Source organism: Nicotiana tabacum, chromosome 3 (assembly GCF_000715075.1).
Source record: "Nicotiana tabacum cultivar K326 chromosome 3, ASM71507v2, whole genome shotgun sequence".
In the NCBI taxonomy this organism is placed as follows: Eukaryota; Viridiplantae; Streptophyta; class Magnoliopsida; order Solanales; family Solanaceae; genus Nicotiana; species Nicotiana tabacum.
The window spans coordinates 138,934,319-138,947,484 of record NC_134082.1 but is presented as its reverse complement, the minus strand read 5'-3'; the positions used below and the strand labels follow the sequence as shown (position 1 = coordinate 138,947,484).

Genomic DNA, 13,166 nt, shown 5'->3' with positions numbered 1-13,166 from the left:
GCAATGATGGTGGATTGCCTAATAAGATGGTAAAATACTACACTAAACATGTAAATGCTTGTCAGTGGCTAAAATTTAAATTCATATCTACATTATGAACATCTTGTTTCAAACACGATTAAGGAAATTCAAGGAATTTTTTTCAATTAATATGCTAGATGTGGAAAAAAAGGATTTAGGTGAAGGATTTAAATAAATATACTTCCCTGAACTTTAGATGCGCGACACTGAAGTTAATTTAAAGTAGTTAAATTTGTAAAAATTTAGAAACTTCGTCTATAATTGCGTGAGCCTGAAATTAAGTTAAAGCGATTAAATTTGTAAAAATTCAGAAACTTCGGCTATAATTGCACGAGTCTGAAGTTAATTTAAAGTGGTTAAATTTATAAAAATTCAGAAACTTCGGCTATAATTTGAATGACTTAAAGTCGATTGATTATCTGTACACTTTGCTCCTGAAAAGTGGCTAGTCCATGCTATCACTAACAAAGGTGCCCCAAGTATCTAAAACGGCCCAATTCTAACAGATCCTGAGTTATCCTGGAGAAAAGCGCGACATCTCTTCGCTCGCGTTCTCAGTTGAAAACTTCCGTCGTCGGTGGGGCACAAACAGTGGAATTTGCGTCTCTAGTTATTGAAGAACAACCATGGCAGGTAGAGTTTAAAATGTGATGCAGAAGCAATTTGAGTTCTCCTTGAGTTAATTCGTTTTACTGTTGCTTGTTGACAATTGTAAATTTTACTCAGGTGGACAACCTGAGAGAGAAGACAAGGTCTCACTAGAGATCACTGAAGAAATCTTACAGAGTATGGAAGTCGGCATGACGTTTCGCGACTATGTACGTTTTCTATAACTCTTTGTTTTATTATTATTATTATTATTATTATTATTATTATTATTATTATTATTATTATTATTATTATTATTATTATTATTATTATTATTATTATTATTATTATTATTATTATTATTATTATTATTATTATTATTATTATTATTATTATTATTATTATTATTATTATTATTATTATTATTATTATTATTATTATTATTATTATTATTATTATTATTATTATTATTATTATTATTATTATTATTATTATTATTATTATTATTATTATTATTATTATTATTATTATTATTATTATTATTATTATTATTATTATTATTATTATTATTATTATTATTATTATTATTATTATTATTAGGACCGCTGCTTGACCTTTAAGTTGGGAAAATCTTGTTTCTCTAAGCTAAATTTAAATTTTAATGGTTTAAAGCAGTTGTTTTATCATCATTTGTGATTTTTGATGAGTGCTAATACATAAGAGCATTATACACCTTCTTTTTTAAAGTTATATTACATTACTGGTTGTTAACGTAGTTGGAGAACTTGCTAGTGAAATAAACAGATCTATTGCTCAATTTTTTGGAAAGAAATATACACAGGCACACAAAAGATTGGTTCTATTTGACAAGTATTAAGACCCGTTCAGCTCTTACATTAAGGGGTCGTTTGGTTCATGGACGAGTTATGTATTTTAGGTGTTATACTATAGGGGTTGTTTTTGTGTGATGAATAATAATACATGGATTGTTATGCAGAAAAGACAAATTACCTAATCCTTGTATGGCTAATACACGTATTCTTATTCCACATTCTACCTGTACAAAATAATATATAGGTTCCGATATAAGTTATGCAAGTATTAGGTATATAGAGTTTTATTCAGAACCTTCTTTTTTTCTTAAGAAGCTAAACTCTGTATTACATAGTAATTTAGAGTTGTAAAAACTTGTACCTTATCAGGAAAACTTAGAGTTGTAGTAGTAGTTAGAGTTTTATACTGAAGACCAATCATTGTACTAATAGTATAGAAGTTCATACTGGGGATTTTTATTTTTTTCCATACAACAAACAGAACAAGCTCTAATATTGTAGTCATATGATCCTTATTTGTTAGTTATTGCATATTCTGGTCTATCTTTGTGTTTTGAAAGATTGAGTAATGGTAATATAAACTAACTTTCAAGAGCTATGATTGATCACCGTGTAACTTTTCTAGTGTAGAATCATTTGATGTATTTAGAACTGCATACAATTTTATTATCTCCTATTAGTTGGACTCGTCACTGAGGATATTCTATTTGGTGAAACATGCTGTTTTTCTTTGCTAGAGTGTCTAGACTGTGAAATCATTTTAGAAATATTGACATAGATTTTGCCTACATGCAGAGTGGTAGGATCAGTTCAATGGATTTTCATAAAACATCAAATTATCTGGTGACGGCCAGTGATGATGAGTCCATTCGTCTATATGATGTTGCAAATGCAACGTAAGCATCTTTCTTTTACTTTATTGGCAATGTAATTATTTAAATAGTTCATACTTTATTCGTTGTTGTTTTTTGGTTCTCTTCGTAGGCTGTGGTTCAGATCTTTCAGTTGCTGAATAAGCGATGTATTAGAAAAGTTAAAGATGTTCTAATATTCTTTCTCTGCCCAAAAAGAGCAATGTTCAATAAGATGGCGTATTGGTTGCCAAAAAAGAAAAAAAGTGCTGCTGCACCCAGTAATTATTTAAATTCCTTTTACAGCTATTAGTCATTTCCAGTTGGTATAATATTGGTTCTAGATGGGGTTAAATGGAGCGACATGGTAGTAAGAATTCATATAGCTGACTCTAACTTGCTTGGGAATAAGGTTTAGTTATTGTTATGGTTATTTCCACTTGCGATTTGAAGTCACCCTTTTTTATTTAGCTTTTAAGACGAACTAAATTAGTGGATATATCAGTTTGGCCAAAAGAAGGTCATGTCAGAACGCCTGCATGGATAAACTATTATTATTTTTAAAATTAATAACATCGATGTTAATTAAGGTCCATGAAAAGAAGAGTTGATGGTGCAATATAATGTGCCTAAATACTCAGAAAAATCTTTCAAGCGTTAAACTTAAACTTTCCTATCAATAGTAACCACGTTGGCTTCTCATAGAACTCTTTTCTATCAAAAAGGTGGCTTCTCATAGGAACTTGGCAAAATGCTCTTCTGCTCCCACATTTTGTATTATCATAAGATATTTATTCTTTTTCTGGAATGTCATCTTGCTGTTGCCTTCTTCCGATGTTATTGGAGGTGCTATGTGATTTATCCGTCACTGCAGATGTTTGAAGACTATTAACAGCAAAAAGTACGGGGTTGATCTTGTTAGCTTCACTTCCCATCCTACAACTGTTATATACTCTTCCAAGAATGGTTGGGATGGTATGGGCGTACTTTAATATCACAAATTCCTGTGCATAATCCTTGCAAAGCAGAACAAGTGAATTACTAATTTGTTTGATGGACTGTTTCAGAATCTCTACGGCTTCTTTCATTGCATGACAACAAGTACTTGCGGTATTTCAAGGGTCATCGTGACAGGCACAGTTCTCAGCAGTATCAACTTTTATCTGATTTCCAATGAATATCAATCCTAAAGTGAGGTCTGTATTCGTCATTTGCAGGGTTGTGTCTCTTAGCTTATGCTCTAGGAAGGAGTATTTTCTCTCTGGCTCGCTCGATCGATCTGTTCTACTTTGGGATCAAAGAGCTGATAAATGCCAGGTAAAGACCTCAGCTCATTGACATTATAATCCTTACCAAATGTTCTTTTCATTTATCTGATTAATTGCTAAGTTTACTGTTCTTAGGGCCTTCTTCGAGTGCAAGGAAGACCAGCTACTGCAATTGATGAGCAAGGACTTGTATTTGCTATTGCTTTTGGAGGATATATAAGGATGTTTGATGCACGCAATTATGAAAAGGTTTTGCATCTGATACATGAAAATGAATTACCATTTGATATGCATAATATTTGTCAATTTCATCTTTTGCTTTACTCTTTGAAGGGGCCTTTTGAAATTTTCTCTGTTGGTGGAGATTTGTCTGATGCTAACATCGTTAAGTTCAGTAATGATGGGAGACTTATGCTTTTGACAACTACGGATGGGCATATTCATGTGCTTGATTCTTTTCGTGGCACACTAGTGAGTTGTTTCCACCCTTGAGTTCAGAGGAGCATTTGGATTTTTTCTGTAGTGTTGTCACTAAATAGATTATGCTTTCACCCTCTTTTCTGCAGTTATCAACATATAATGTGCAGCCTGTTTCAAGTAGTTCAACATTAGAGGCATCTTTCAGCCCAGAAGGAATGTTTGTTATATCAGGTAACAGTTTCTTCATGATATTCATGCTGGGCTCCTGCTATTTAATACTCCTCTGGTTCTTCCATTTTGAAGTTATGATATTGCTACAGTGTTGTCAAAGGCGCGCTTAAGCCCTGAAGCGAGGCTTAAAACACGTTGAGCGCTTCGCCTCGCTTTGTGGGCGCTTTAGTGTTGCATCAAAGCTCTAAGGCATACTTTTCTCGCCAATGAGTGTAATCTTGAAAAAGCGACCTTAAACAATTGATATTTCACTTTATCTTAAATTATTTTCAATTTCTTTGTCCATATACTTGTTATTAATGCTTATAATGATTAGTCTTGGAGACTACATGCATATTTTTACTTTTTCTCCCGTTGCGCCTTTTTTCATTAAAGCCCATGATTTATTTGTGCTTTGCGCTTGAAGCCCCAATGGACCTTAGAGCTTTTTTGCGCTTTTCGCCTTTGATAACACTGTATTGCTACAGTTTTCTTTTTATGGTGCATCAAGTCCTCTGGATATTATGTCTCTCTCACTTTCCAAATCTTGGTGTGTAGATCATTCTACAGTTTTCTTTTTATGGTGCATCAAGTCCTCTGGATATCATGTCTCTCTCACTTTCCAAATCTTGGTGTACAGATCATTCTATTATGCGGATGCAATTTTGTGTACTACTGTTTGGTCCTGATGATAAGCTTCGCTTCTATAGGGCCTCCTTCTATTTGTAGGTGGTGGGTGTGCATTGCTGGGTTGCATAATTGGAGAAAAATTGCTTGAATTTGGTTGGTTGCTTAATTGATATCTGGAGAGCTCCTATAATTAGAGTTAATGTTGTATGTTGTATAAGAGCATATAGAGGTTCTGTGTTCAAGTCTCATTGCCACCCATGAAGAATTTTTTTATCGTGTTACATAATTCAAAGAACATAAGTAGACCTAAAATGACATAAAGGAAAATTGTCTCAAATTACCTGAAATCTTTAGAAATCAATGCAAACTTAACTAAGAGCAGAATGCAATAAAAGCAAAGGGATCCATATCGGAGATACAACTAGTTGGGATCAAAATCACGAATTTTGCTGGGGGGTTAAGTGTGTGACTAAAGAAACTTTAAATACAACAAATTTGTGCTTGAGGCTAGTTTATTAATTCTCAAAATCGTGAATGTTATTGACTTGCATGGATTGAGTTCGTACTGGCAGAATATAGGCATTTGCTTTAAAAAATTCCTCCTCTTTTCCTGCTTTAAATTAAGATCATATTTTTTTTTAGATTACGTTAGTCCATTTGTGAAAGTCTTCACAGGTACAATCATCGAAGGTACTCATCACAGAAGTGGTGCAATAAAAATGACGAAAATTTTGTGCTTAGTACTAGTGGTGAAATGATCTCGAGCTTCCCCTAGAAATTAGTTAAATCTTTCTAGAAGAACTTCATTCAACTTAAGAGAGAAAAGAGGAGAAAGACGGAAGCTTATTCATCTATTGCTTTAGTTAGCAGCTTGTCTTTTGGTAGGGAAAGTAGTCTCGCAGCAAGAATCACTAGACATTTTATAGCCCGTGAAGCTGCTTAACCAGAAACCAGTGTAGGGTTAGGACAGAATCAACTCCAGAAGGGTATATGAATATCAGATTCTTTTGTCTTATAGACAATTAGGTTCATTTTCTTTTTTCTCTTAATCCTCCGATGCATATCCAAATGAAATAAATTTTTCCAGCAAATTTATTTGTTTATCCCACCCCCCTCCCAAAAGAACGAGAAGGTAAAAAGAGAAAGATAACATGTTGCTTTGAACTACTTTGCAGGATCAGGTGATGGTAGTGTGTATGCTTGGAGTGTCCGGAGTGGCAAAGAGGTATGAACAAAACCATATATCTGCTATTATCAAACCCTTTATATTTGCTCGTGATAAGAAGTGTATATCTAGCTACTATAATTTAATTATTTTTTGGGGAAGACTCACTAGCTGTAATCTTAGAGGGAGGTTAATGTTAGTATTCTCTTTGCAGGAAACTTTATTTGTAAATGATAAAAGGAGTTTGTTCAGAAGGAAATATAATGCTTTACGGACCAACTTTTTCTTTTTGCTAGTTTTAGGGATGAGTCAACCACTGTTTCCTTTCCTCACACCCTTCTATTTTCAATTGCATCTCTTGCCCTGTGAGTGTTTCTAGGGAGTTCACTTCTTTTCGTATCATGCCACATTTTGGTGTGTGCATGGGTTGACAAAGATGTCGCTTTGAAATATTTGTAATTTGAATTACTTGTTAATTAACAATTGATAAATAGCTATAGAAAATGATGTGAAATGATGTAAGCGGAGAGTCATACTAGTAGTGTGAGGGAGAATGTGTCACTTGAAGATCGAATTGGAAAAAGAAAAGAATTCAAGCAGCTTCTTCCATACAGAAGCGGTGAAGCTTCTTAGTTACAATAGCTCTTTGCTTAATTGATTGTATTGACCAATCTTATTCTTCCATCTGCATCTCTTAGGTAGCCAGTTGGATGAGTACAGATACTGAGCCACCTATGATCAAGTGGGCTCCAGGAAGCTTAATGTTTGTGACTGGTTCTTCTGAGCTTTCATTTTGGATCCCAGACTTATCGAAATTGGGAGCTTATGTGGGAAGAAAATAGAGGAATTTCATGGTAAGTCCGTGCGTATTGGGAAGAGATAGAACAAATCTACCAAATCCTCTTGGCTTGTGCCTCCTGAGCATTGTCTACATAACATTAGGGTTTGGCAGATCATAATGCGTGATCCTCAGAGTGGTTTCTGAACTAGAACACAGGAAGTTCAGGTACTGAATTTTCTTATGTAGAGCTCAAGATTTCTTTTTCAATGTGTAGATTTCTACACAGTTTGTTAGTTGTTGCATGGCATCAATTGTTTTACATAGACACTGCCATGTACTGATACAACTGGTTCTTAAAGACATTATCTCTGATAATCCTATCCTCTATTTTGGTAGACAGTGGAGTGAAATCAACAGGTTTTGCTCCCATTTGTGTTTATACCAAATCTTCTTGGCTTGTGCCTCCTGAGCATTGTCTGCATAACATTAGGGTTTGGCAGATCATAATGCGTGATCCTCAGAGTGCTTTCTGAACTAGAACACAGGAAGATCAGGTACTGAATTTTCATCATAATGTTGATGTATTTGCTGGGACCCCTCTCTCTCTTTCTCTGTCCCTCTCTTCCTCTGGAGCATACTATTGCAGCTCATATTGATTTGCTTGATAATATCCTTAGTCATTGAATGAAATTGTTGTATAATACAGGGCAAGAAAATGAAAGCTGTTAAGAACACCTGCCTCAATTGAGTAGCCCGTCAGGGGCAAATGCTAAACTTTTCAGGTGTTTCAGAACAGTTTTTGAGTTTGAGCAATAGTTTAGCCTAATCATGTCAACTTTATCTGGCCAAAGGGTAGAATCTCCGGCTCATTATAAACAAGGTACATATGCCTTTGGATACTATAGTATATAGAGCAAATTGGGGAGTCTAGATTCAGTAGAAGATAGGATAGCTTTTGGTTAGTTTCTTCTTATACACTTAGCTCAAATATTTTTATGCGCTAACTAGTTCAGCTACTGGAAAGCTACCATATGTGCATAGAACATTTAACAAGCTCAGCAGTAGATCAAAGGCCAGAAAGCTAACCACTCTATCTTTCTTGCTTTATTCTGCTTACAAGTCTGCTGCTTATGAATGCTGCATATTGTCCTGGTTCTATCATAGTACCATAATGACGATAGCTTGTTGAAAGCTCATCCCTATTGTCTTCTCTCCCAAGTCAGACTCATGAAAGATAGAATTACCTCCATTTTTTGCTGAATGATGCAACTTAGAAGAAAAATGTCCGCTTATGAATGCCGCATAATATCTTGGTCCCTTCATTGTACTAAAATCAACATAGCTTGTCAAAAAATATATCCTGTTTGATATCATTGACTTCTGAGTTTTACTGATGTTCTGTCCTACATAATTGCAGTTTGGGCTACAAGAAAAATCTGTAGTTGGAAGGTCAAATGACTGGTTGAGCTGAGAACTGTGGCGGTATAGTCCTCCTATTACTGGACTGATTTGTCATGAACCTTGTTTGATTGTTTGAAGATCACATTTGGTGATTTTTATGAGCGAAACTTCTAAAACTTTGAGGGTTCTAATGTAATTAATGAGATTGGACTTTTTGGTGCTCCATCTCCTACTTAGTCCAGATTCATCCTGTGGGCCTGGAGATGCGGCATCAAGAGAGGCTTTCTGATGCTGTACCAATGGTTTTAACTATCTACCATTTCAAGATAAAAGGAAAAGAAAGAGTAAATTGGTATTCTCGATTGCAAGTAAGTATAGTGCTGTAGATAAATTAGACAGTATTCCCTTATTTCCTTCTTGTAAATAACTTTATCTGACTCGATTTTGTTCTTGATGTTATGTGCTTATACTTCAGCGTTCTGCTTCCCTGCTTTATTGTGAATTGCAGTAGCTTTGTTCACTTACATTTTAGTTGGCTACAATACAGGAGATTCTATCAAATTTTCATTGCCGCTCTGTATGTTCTATGGAATGTGTTGTGTTATGTACCATAGTGATTTCTCACGATGAGCACTTTTTGTTAGATCAATTTCTTAGTATAGAGAGCGACCGACCCATGGTAGTGAGTCTAAATTATTTCAAGACGGTTGTTGGATTGGCTTAGAGTTGAGTGCGGGGCTGTTTATTTTAACAAGGACAAGTAGTTCCGTACTACTTGAAAGTATACAGAGGTGAAATTGAAACAATAAGTGAACGGAACTGAAATCTCTCCGAGTTGTATGTTAGAAAGTGAAAATGGATGCTGGTTCTTGCCTCATCTTACTCATAAAGGACATTACGTAAAAGTGGATTCAAAAAGTTACAAAGATCATCGTGGATCCACAACTAAATCTCCAAGTATCCATGAACTAAGAACAGAAGCATTGTCCATAATTTCCTCATTGGCTCTGTTTTTCTTCGAACACATGCTCAGTAGAAGTTTGAGAGGACAGTACTCCAAAGGGAATGAGGGTCATCAAAACCAGGAAAGCATGAAAAATTTGTCAAACCATATATGGTAAAGCATCCCACCCAAATCTTTGTGATTGGGACTGGCTTCATAATTATTGAGAGAAAAAAAAGCTTTTGAAGGCAGTGGGGCCAAAGCAGATGGAAGAAAATCACTCTAATGTGAATGAAGTGTTATATGTGCCCATCACAATAACTGGCCTGGACCATCGACGTCATTGGCCCACATGTCAGTTAGATAGCTTTGTCTGTTTTTCTTTCGTGTCTGGTGACTTGCTTCTTCACGAGTCCTTTTCCATGGTTGTCATAATTATCTCCATTTTTCGGGGTCGGACCAGGGGTGCTTGCGTCGGAATGAGTTTATGGGTAATTTTAATGCCAAAAAGAAGAAAAAAAAAAGCAAATTAAAGAAAAATACCATGGTTATAGTATAGTATATAGGCAAAAAAAAAAAAAAAAAAAACGTGGGAGCTGGAAAGAATTTTTTTTGCAACTGGAAGTATAATACCAAAGTGTAAAAGACTATCCTAAGATTTAAACTCAATGAGTTTGGAAACATACAATTTAACAATATATGGCATATATACACACACTATGATTTCTTATATTCCCCTATCGCTAGGTATTTTTCAACACTTACAAATGTTCGAATGTAGAGCTTGATGGATTCAAGTGAGTTGTGCTCAAACTAGTCACTCGGGAAGGCGTAGGCCACCCACACAGCTAGCTTCCAAAATTCAGTTTGTTGTTAAGAGATTAGAACTTTTGACATTTTGCCATTATAAGTGGTGACCTAAATTGCCTTATCTGATATATTGTGCAAGATCAATTTCTTTAAGGTGGAGAGAATAAAGTTGTTATAAGTAACAATTTTGATTCTTTGATGAACCATTTGATGGGTAGAGATGTAAGGCCGAGCTGTTACTCATTACTTCTTCTATCTTAACTTATGTGGCACAAATTCCTTATTAACGTGTCCCCCAAAAAAATGTTATAGAGGGTATTTGGAGTGGTTAATTTTAAGTGTTTATTGGCTTTTAAGCATTTTTCTAGTTTTTGTGGTGTTTGACAATGATAAAAAGTGCTTAAAAACACTTATTTTTAGACATGACAAGTACAAAAATAAGCTAAAAGCCAAAAGCCAAAAGTTGGGTAATGGGTATTACCAATTTATGGCTTTTGGGTTTTAGCTTATAAGCTACTCCCTCAGTTTATGTGAACTTATTTCTTTTTTGGTCCGTTCCAAAAAGAATGAACCCTTTCCAAATTTGGTAACAATTTAGCTTAAAGTTACAACTTTACCCTTAATGAGAAGCTTTTATAACCACACAAATACTCTGGGCCCCATTTGGACTTGTTTAGGACAACAAATTCCAAAAGTCTTCATTTTTTTCTTAAACTCCGTGTCCAGTCAAAGAGGTTCACATAAATTGGAATAAAGGGAGTACTTTTTAAAAGCCAATCCAAACACCTTCGTAATGTTATATTTAAAAAAAATTAACTTTTATAATTTTATTTTATCATTAATAAAACGATTTATAGCCGCACAAATATCTATAATTTATTTAGATCACACGTTTTAAAATTTTATTAACTTCATGTCCAATCAAATAATAGCACATAAAATTTGATGGAGGGAATATCATCTTAACATTTCCAATTGCTTGTGTGCTTCTATCTTCAGGTAGTGAAAACTAGACGTACCTAATCTATAGTAGAACACTTGCATTACCCAACATGTTATTGTCTCAGTTGTCAAGTTGCAATATTTCGAATTTCAGTGGTCATAGTCCAAAGAAAAGAATTATTGTGGAGGATGCTGGCATTGGAAAACACAAGTAGTAAAGATGAGAAAGAGAGAGAGAGAGAGAGAGATGGAGTATGTATGAGGAGACATGCAAAGAATTGTCTGATGATATTTACGATGAAGGGGGGTAAGGTTCAAACCTCAAAAAATATACTCTTCTTTTTCCTTTCTGCCCCAAAATAACGGCCGCATTAGTATAGGGGCAGGAGGCACACTTTTGCTCAAAATCATAAATTCTTCAAACTCATCATTTTGCCATTGCTGTTCACGATGAAAAAAGGGGAGACGGAGCAGTCTTCTTAAATCATGATCATTGGAAAATCTTTTCTTTAGTGTACTATTTGGATTGGGTTGGATGAGATTGGATATCAACAAGCCCTGACTAATTCACTCACTGTCACTGACTGCCTTTTCTCTATAGAGCTATAGGACTTAGGATTTCAGAGCTAGGGCACCGCCCTACCCCCACCACCCCACCCCCACCACCCCACCCCACCCTAAGGCTGGGTCCCCAATCCCCATTGGTATGTCTGTCGTCTGTCAATACTCTTGTTGATCACTGCTTCCACGCGCCCTTCATTGTATGTGGCTGAACAAAACGGATTTTTCTCTCTTTACTTAGAGCATGCTTGACTGATCACAGAGGCATATAAAGAAAAGAAGTTTTTTAACATATAAAGTACTATTGAATACTCCATAAAAGATCATTTAATAATATAAGGTTTAATCTACGAGGAATAATCATGTAATGTATTGTATGATTATTATGTGATTATTTTTAACAGCTATACTGGTTTTCATACATGTATGAAGTTGATGTTAAGCGTAACTTATTACGTATTTCCTTTTGTTCTCAAGACATATTAAAAACATCAGCTACAAGCATAAAAGATCAATCTATGTTACATTCAACTTATATCAGGTGATAAAGATTCCTTGCACCAAGTTTTGCTTATCATTTCCCAGGAAGAACAATTGTGGATAAAGAAAATGAATGAGAAAAGAGGAGGAAGAAGGTGAAGTTTTGCCGCTGTGCTTATTTTTGCCCAATTTTATATAAAGAGGAATTAATCTATTTAGTCGTCCACTCAACCGCTTAAACTAAAATCCTTATTTAATATTTATAAAATTATGTATAATCAGCATATAATTTATATATATATCTGTTAAAAAAAGTAAATAATAAATGTGATATGCTATTTGTATAAAGACCCCTTTTGTAAAAAAGGAGATATACTTTAAACACTGTCTCTCAAAATGGGGACAATGACACTCCTATTGCGAGTAGGAAAAATAAATTTCACAAGTTTGGATAAGTCCCCTTCCACCGGGAGGCGGACGTAGCTTATACTCTACGGGTTTAATTAAGTTTAATTGAACTTATAATTTTTGATGCAGAGTATAAATTTATATGTAAAAATTTATTTAAATTATAAAAATAATGGATATAAATTCATAACTTTAAAAATATAATGGGTTAAATATTAAAAAATTTAAAAATTGAACCTCTAGGGTTTAATTCGATCCGCCTCTTTTCCAATCCCCAACACTCCTCCCACCTCCAGGGGCAGATGCAATATAGAGCTAGCGGGTTCAGCTAAACCCCAGTACTTTCGGCGCGGAGTATAAATTTATGTTTAAAAATTACCTAAATTGTAATAAATAATAGATATTAACCCATAACTTTGAAAATATATAATAGATTCAATACTAAAAACTTTAAATGTGGAACCTATAGAATTTAAATTCTAGATACGCCTCTGCCGGCCTCCACCTACCAACCATCCCTACCCTGCCCCCTACCACTCGCCCTCGCCCTCACCCCCAGCCCACTACCCCCGCTTCCACTTTCATTCCTTGTAGTGTTTACTTATATTATAGTATATAATGCTCCTGGAAGTTGGAACAATATTTTGTGTTTACTTACCAAATACCAAAAAATAAGTAAGAAAATAGCTTAGATTTCTTTAGTACCAAAAACACCCTTGTGTTTGGTGTAGTGTTCCTCCACACTAGTCTTCTACGCCATTTTGTTTAAATGCTTCTAAAGTGCGGTAGCACAGGAAACGAAAGATGAGTTAAAAAACCTCATATAGTACTAACAGAATTGATCGCTTTAAACA

The 13,166-nt window shown here is 34.8% G+C and overlaps 1 protein-coding gene across 3 annotated transcripts; it reads left to right on the top strand.

Moving 5' to 3' along the window:
* Positions 1 to 419: 419 nt before the first annotated feature.
* Positions 420 to 8,646, top strand: LOC107811301 (protein ANTHESIS POMOTING FACTOR 1). Of its 3 annotated transcripts, XR_012707864.1 has the most exons (13): positions 420 to 654; positions 748 to 839; positions 2,238 to 2,338; positions 3,168 to 3,268; positions 3,361 to 3,427; positions 3,511 to 3,610; positions 3,697 to 3,810; positions 3,895 to 4,032; positions 4,128 to 4,212; positions 5,997 to 6,046; positions 6,685 to 6,992; positions 7,474 to 7,647; positions 8,185 to 8,646. XR_012707864.1 is itself a non-coding variant. In XM_075249973.1 (12 exons), exons 1-11 carry the CDS (start codon positions 648 to 650, stop codon positions 6,826 to 6,828), a joined length of 999 nt encoding a protein of 332 aa, XP_075106074.1. In that variant the 5' UTR covers positions 420 to 647; the 3' UTR covers positions 6,829 to 6,840; positions 7,258 to 7,306. The 3 variants fall into 3 exon arrangements, 1 of the variants encoding a protein (XP_075106074.1); XR_012707863.1 differs by lacking the exon at positions 7,474 to 7,647; XM_075249973.1 differs by lacking the exons at positions 7,474 to 7,647; positions 8,185 to 8,646 and adding an exon at positions 7,258 to 7,306 and having other exon boundaries at positions 6,685 to 6,840.
* Positions 8,647 to 13,166: the final 4,520 nt, after the last annotated feature.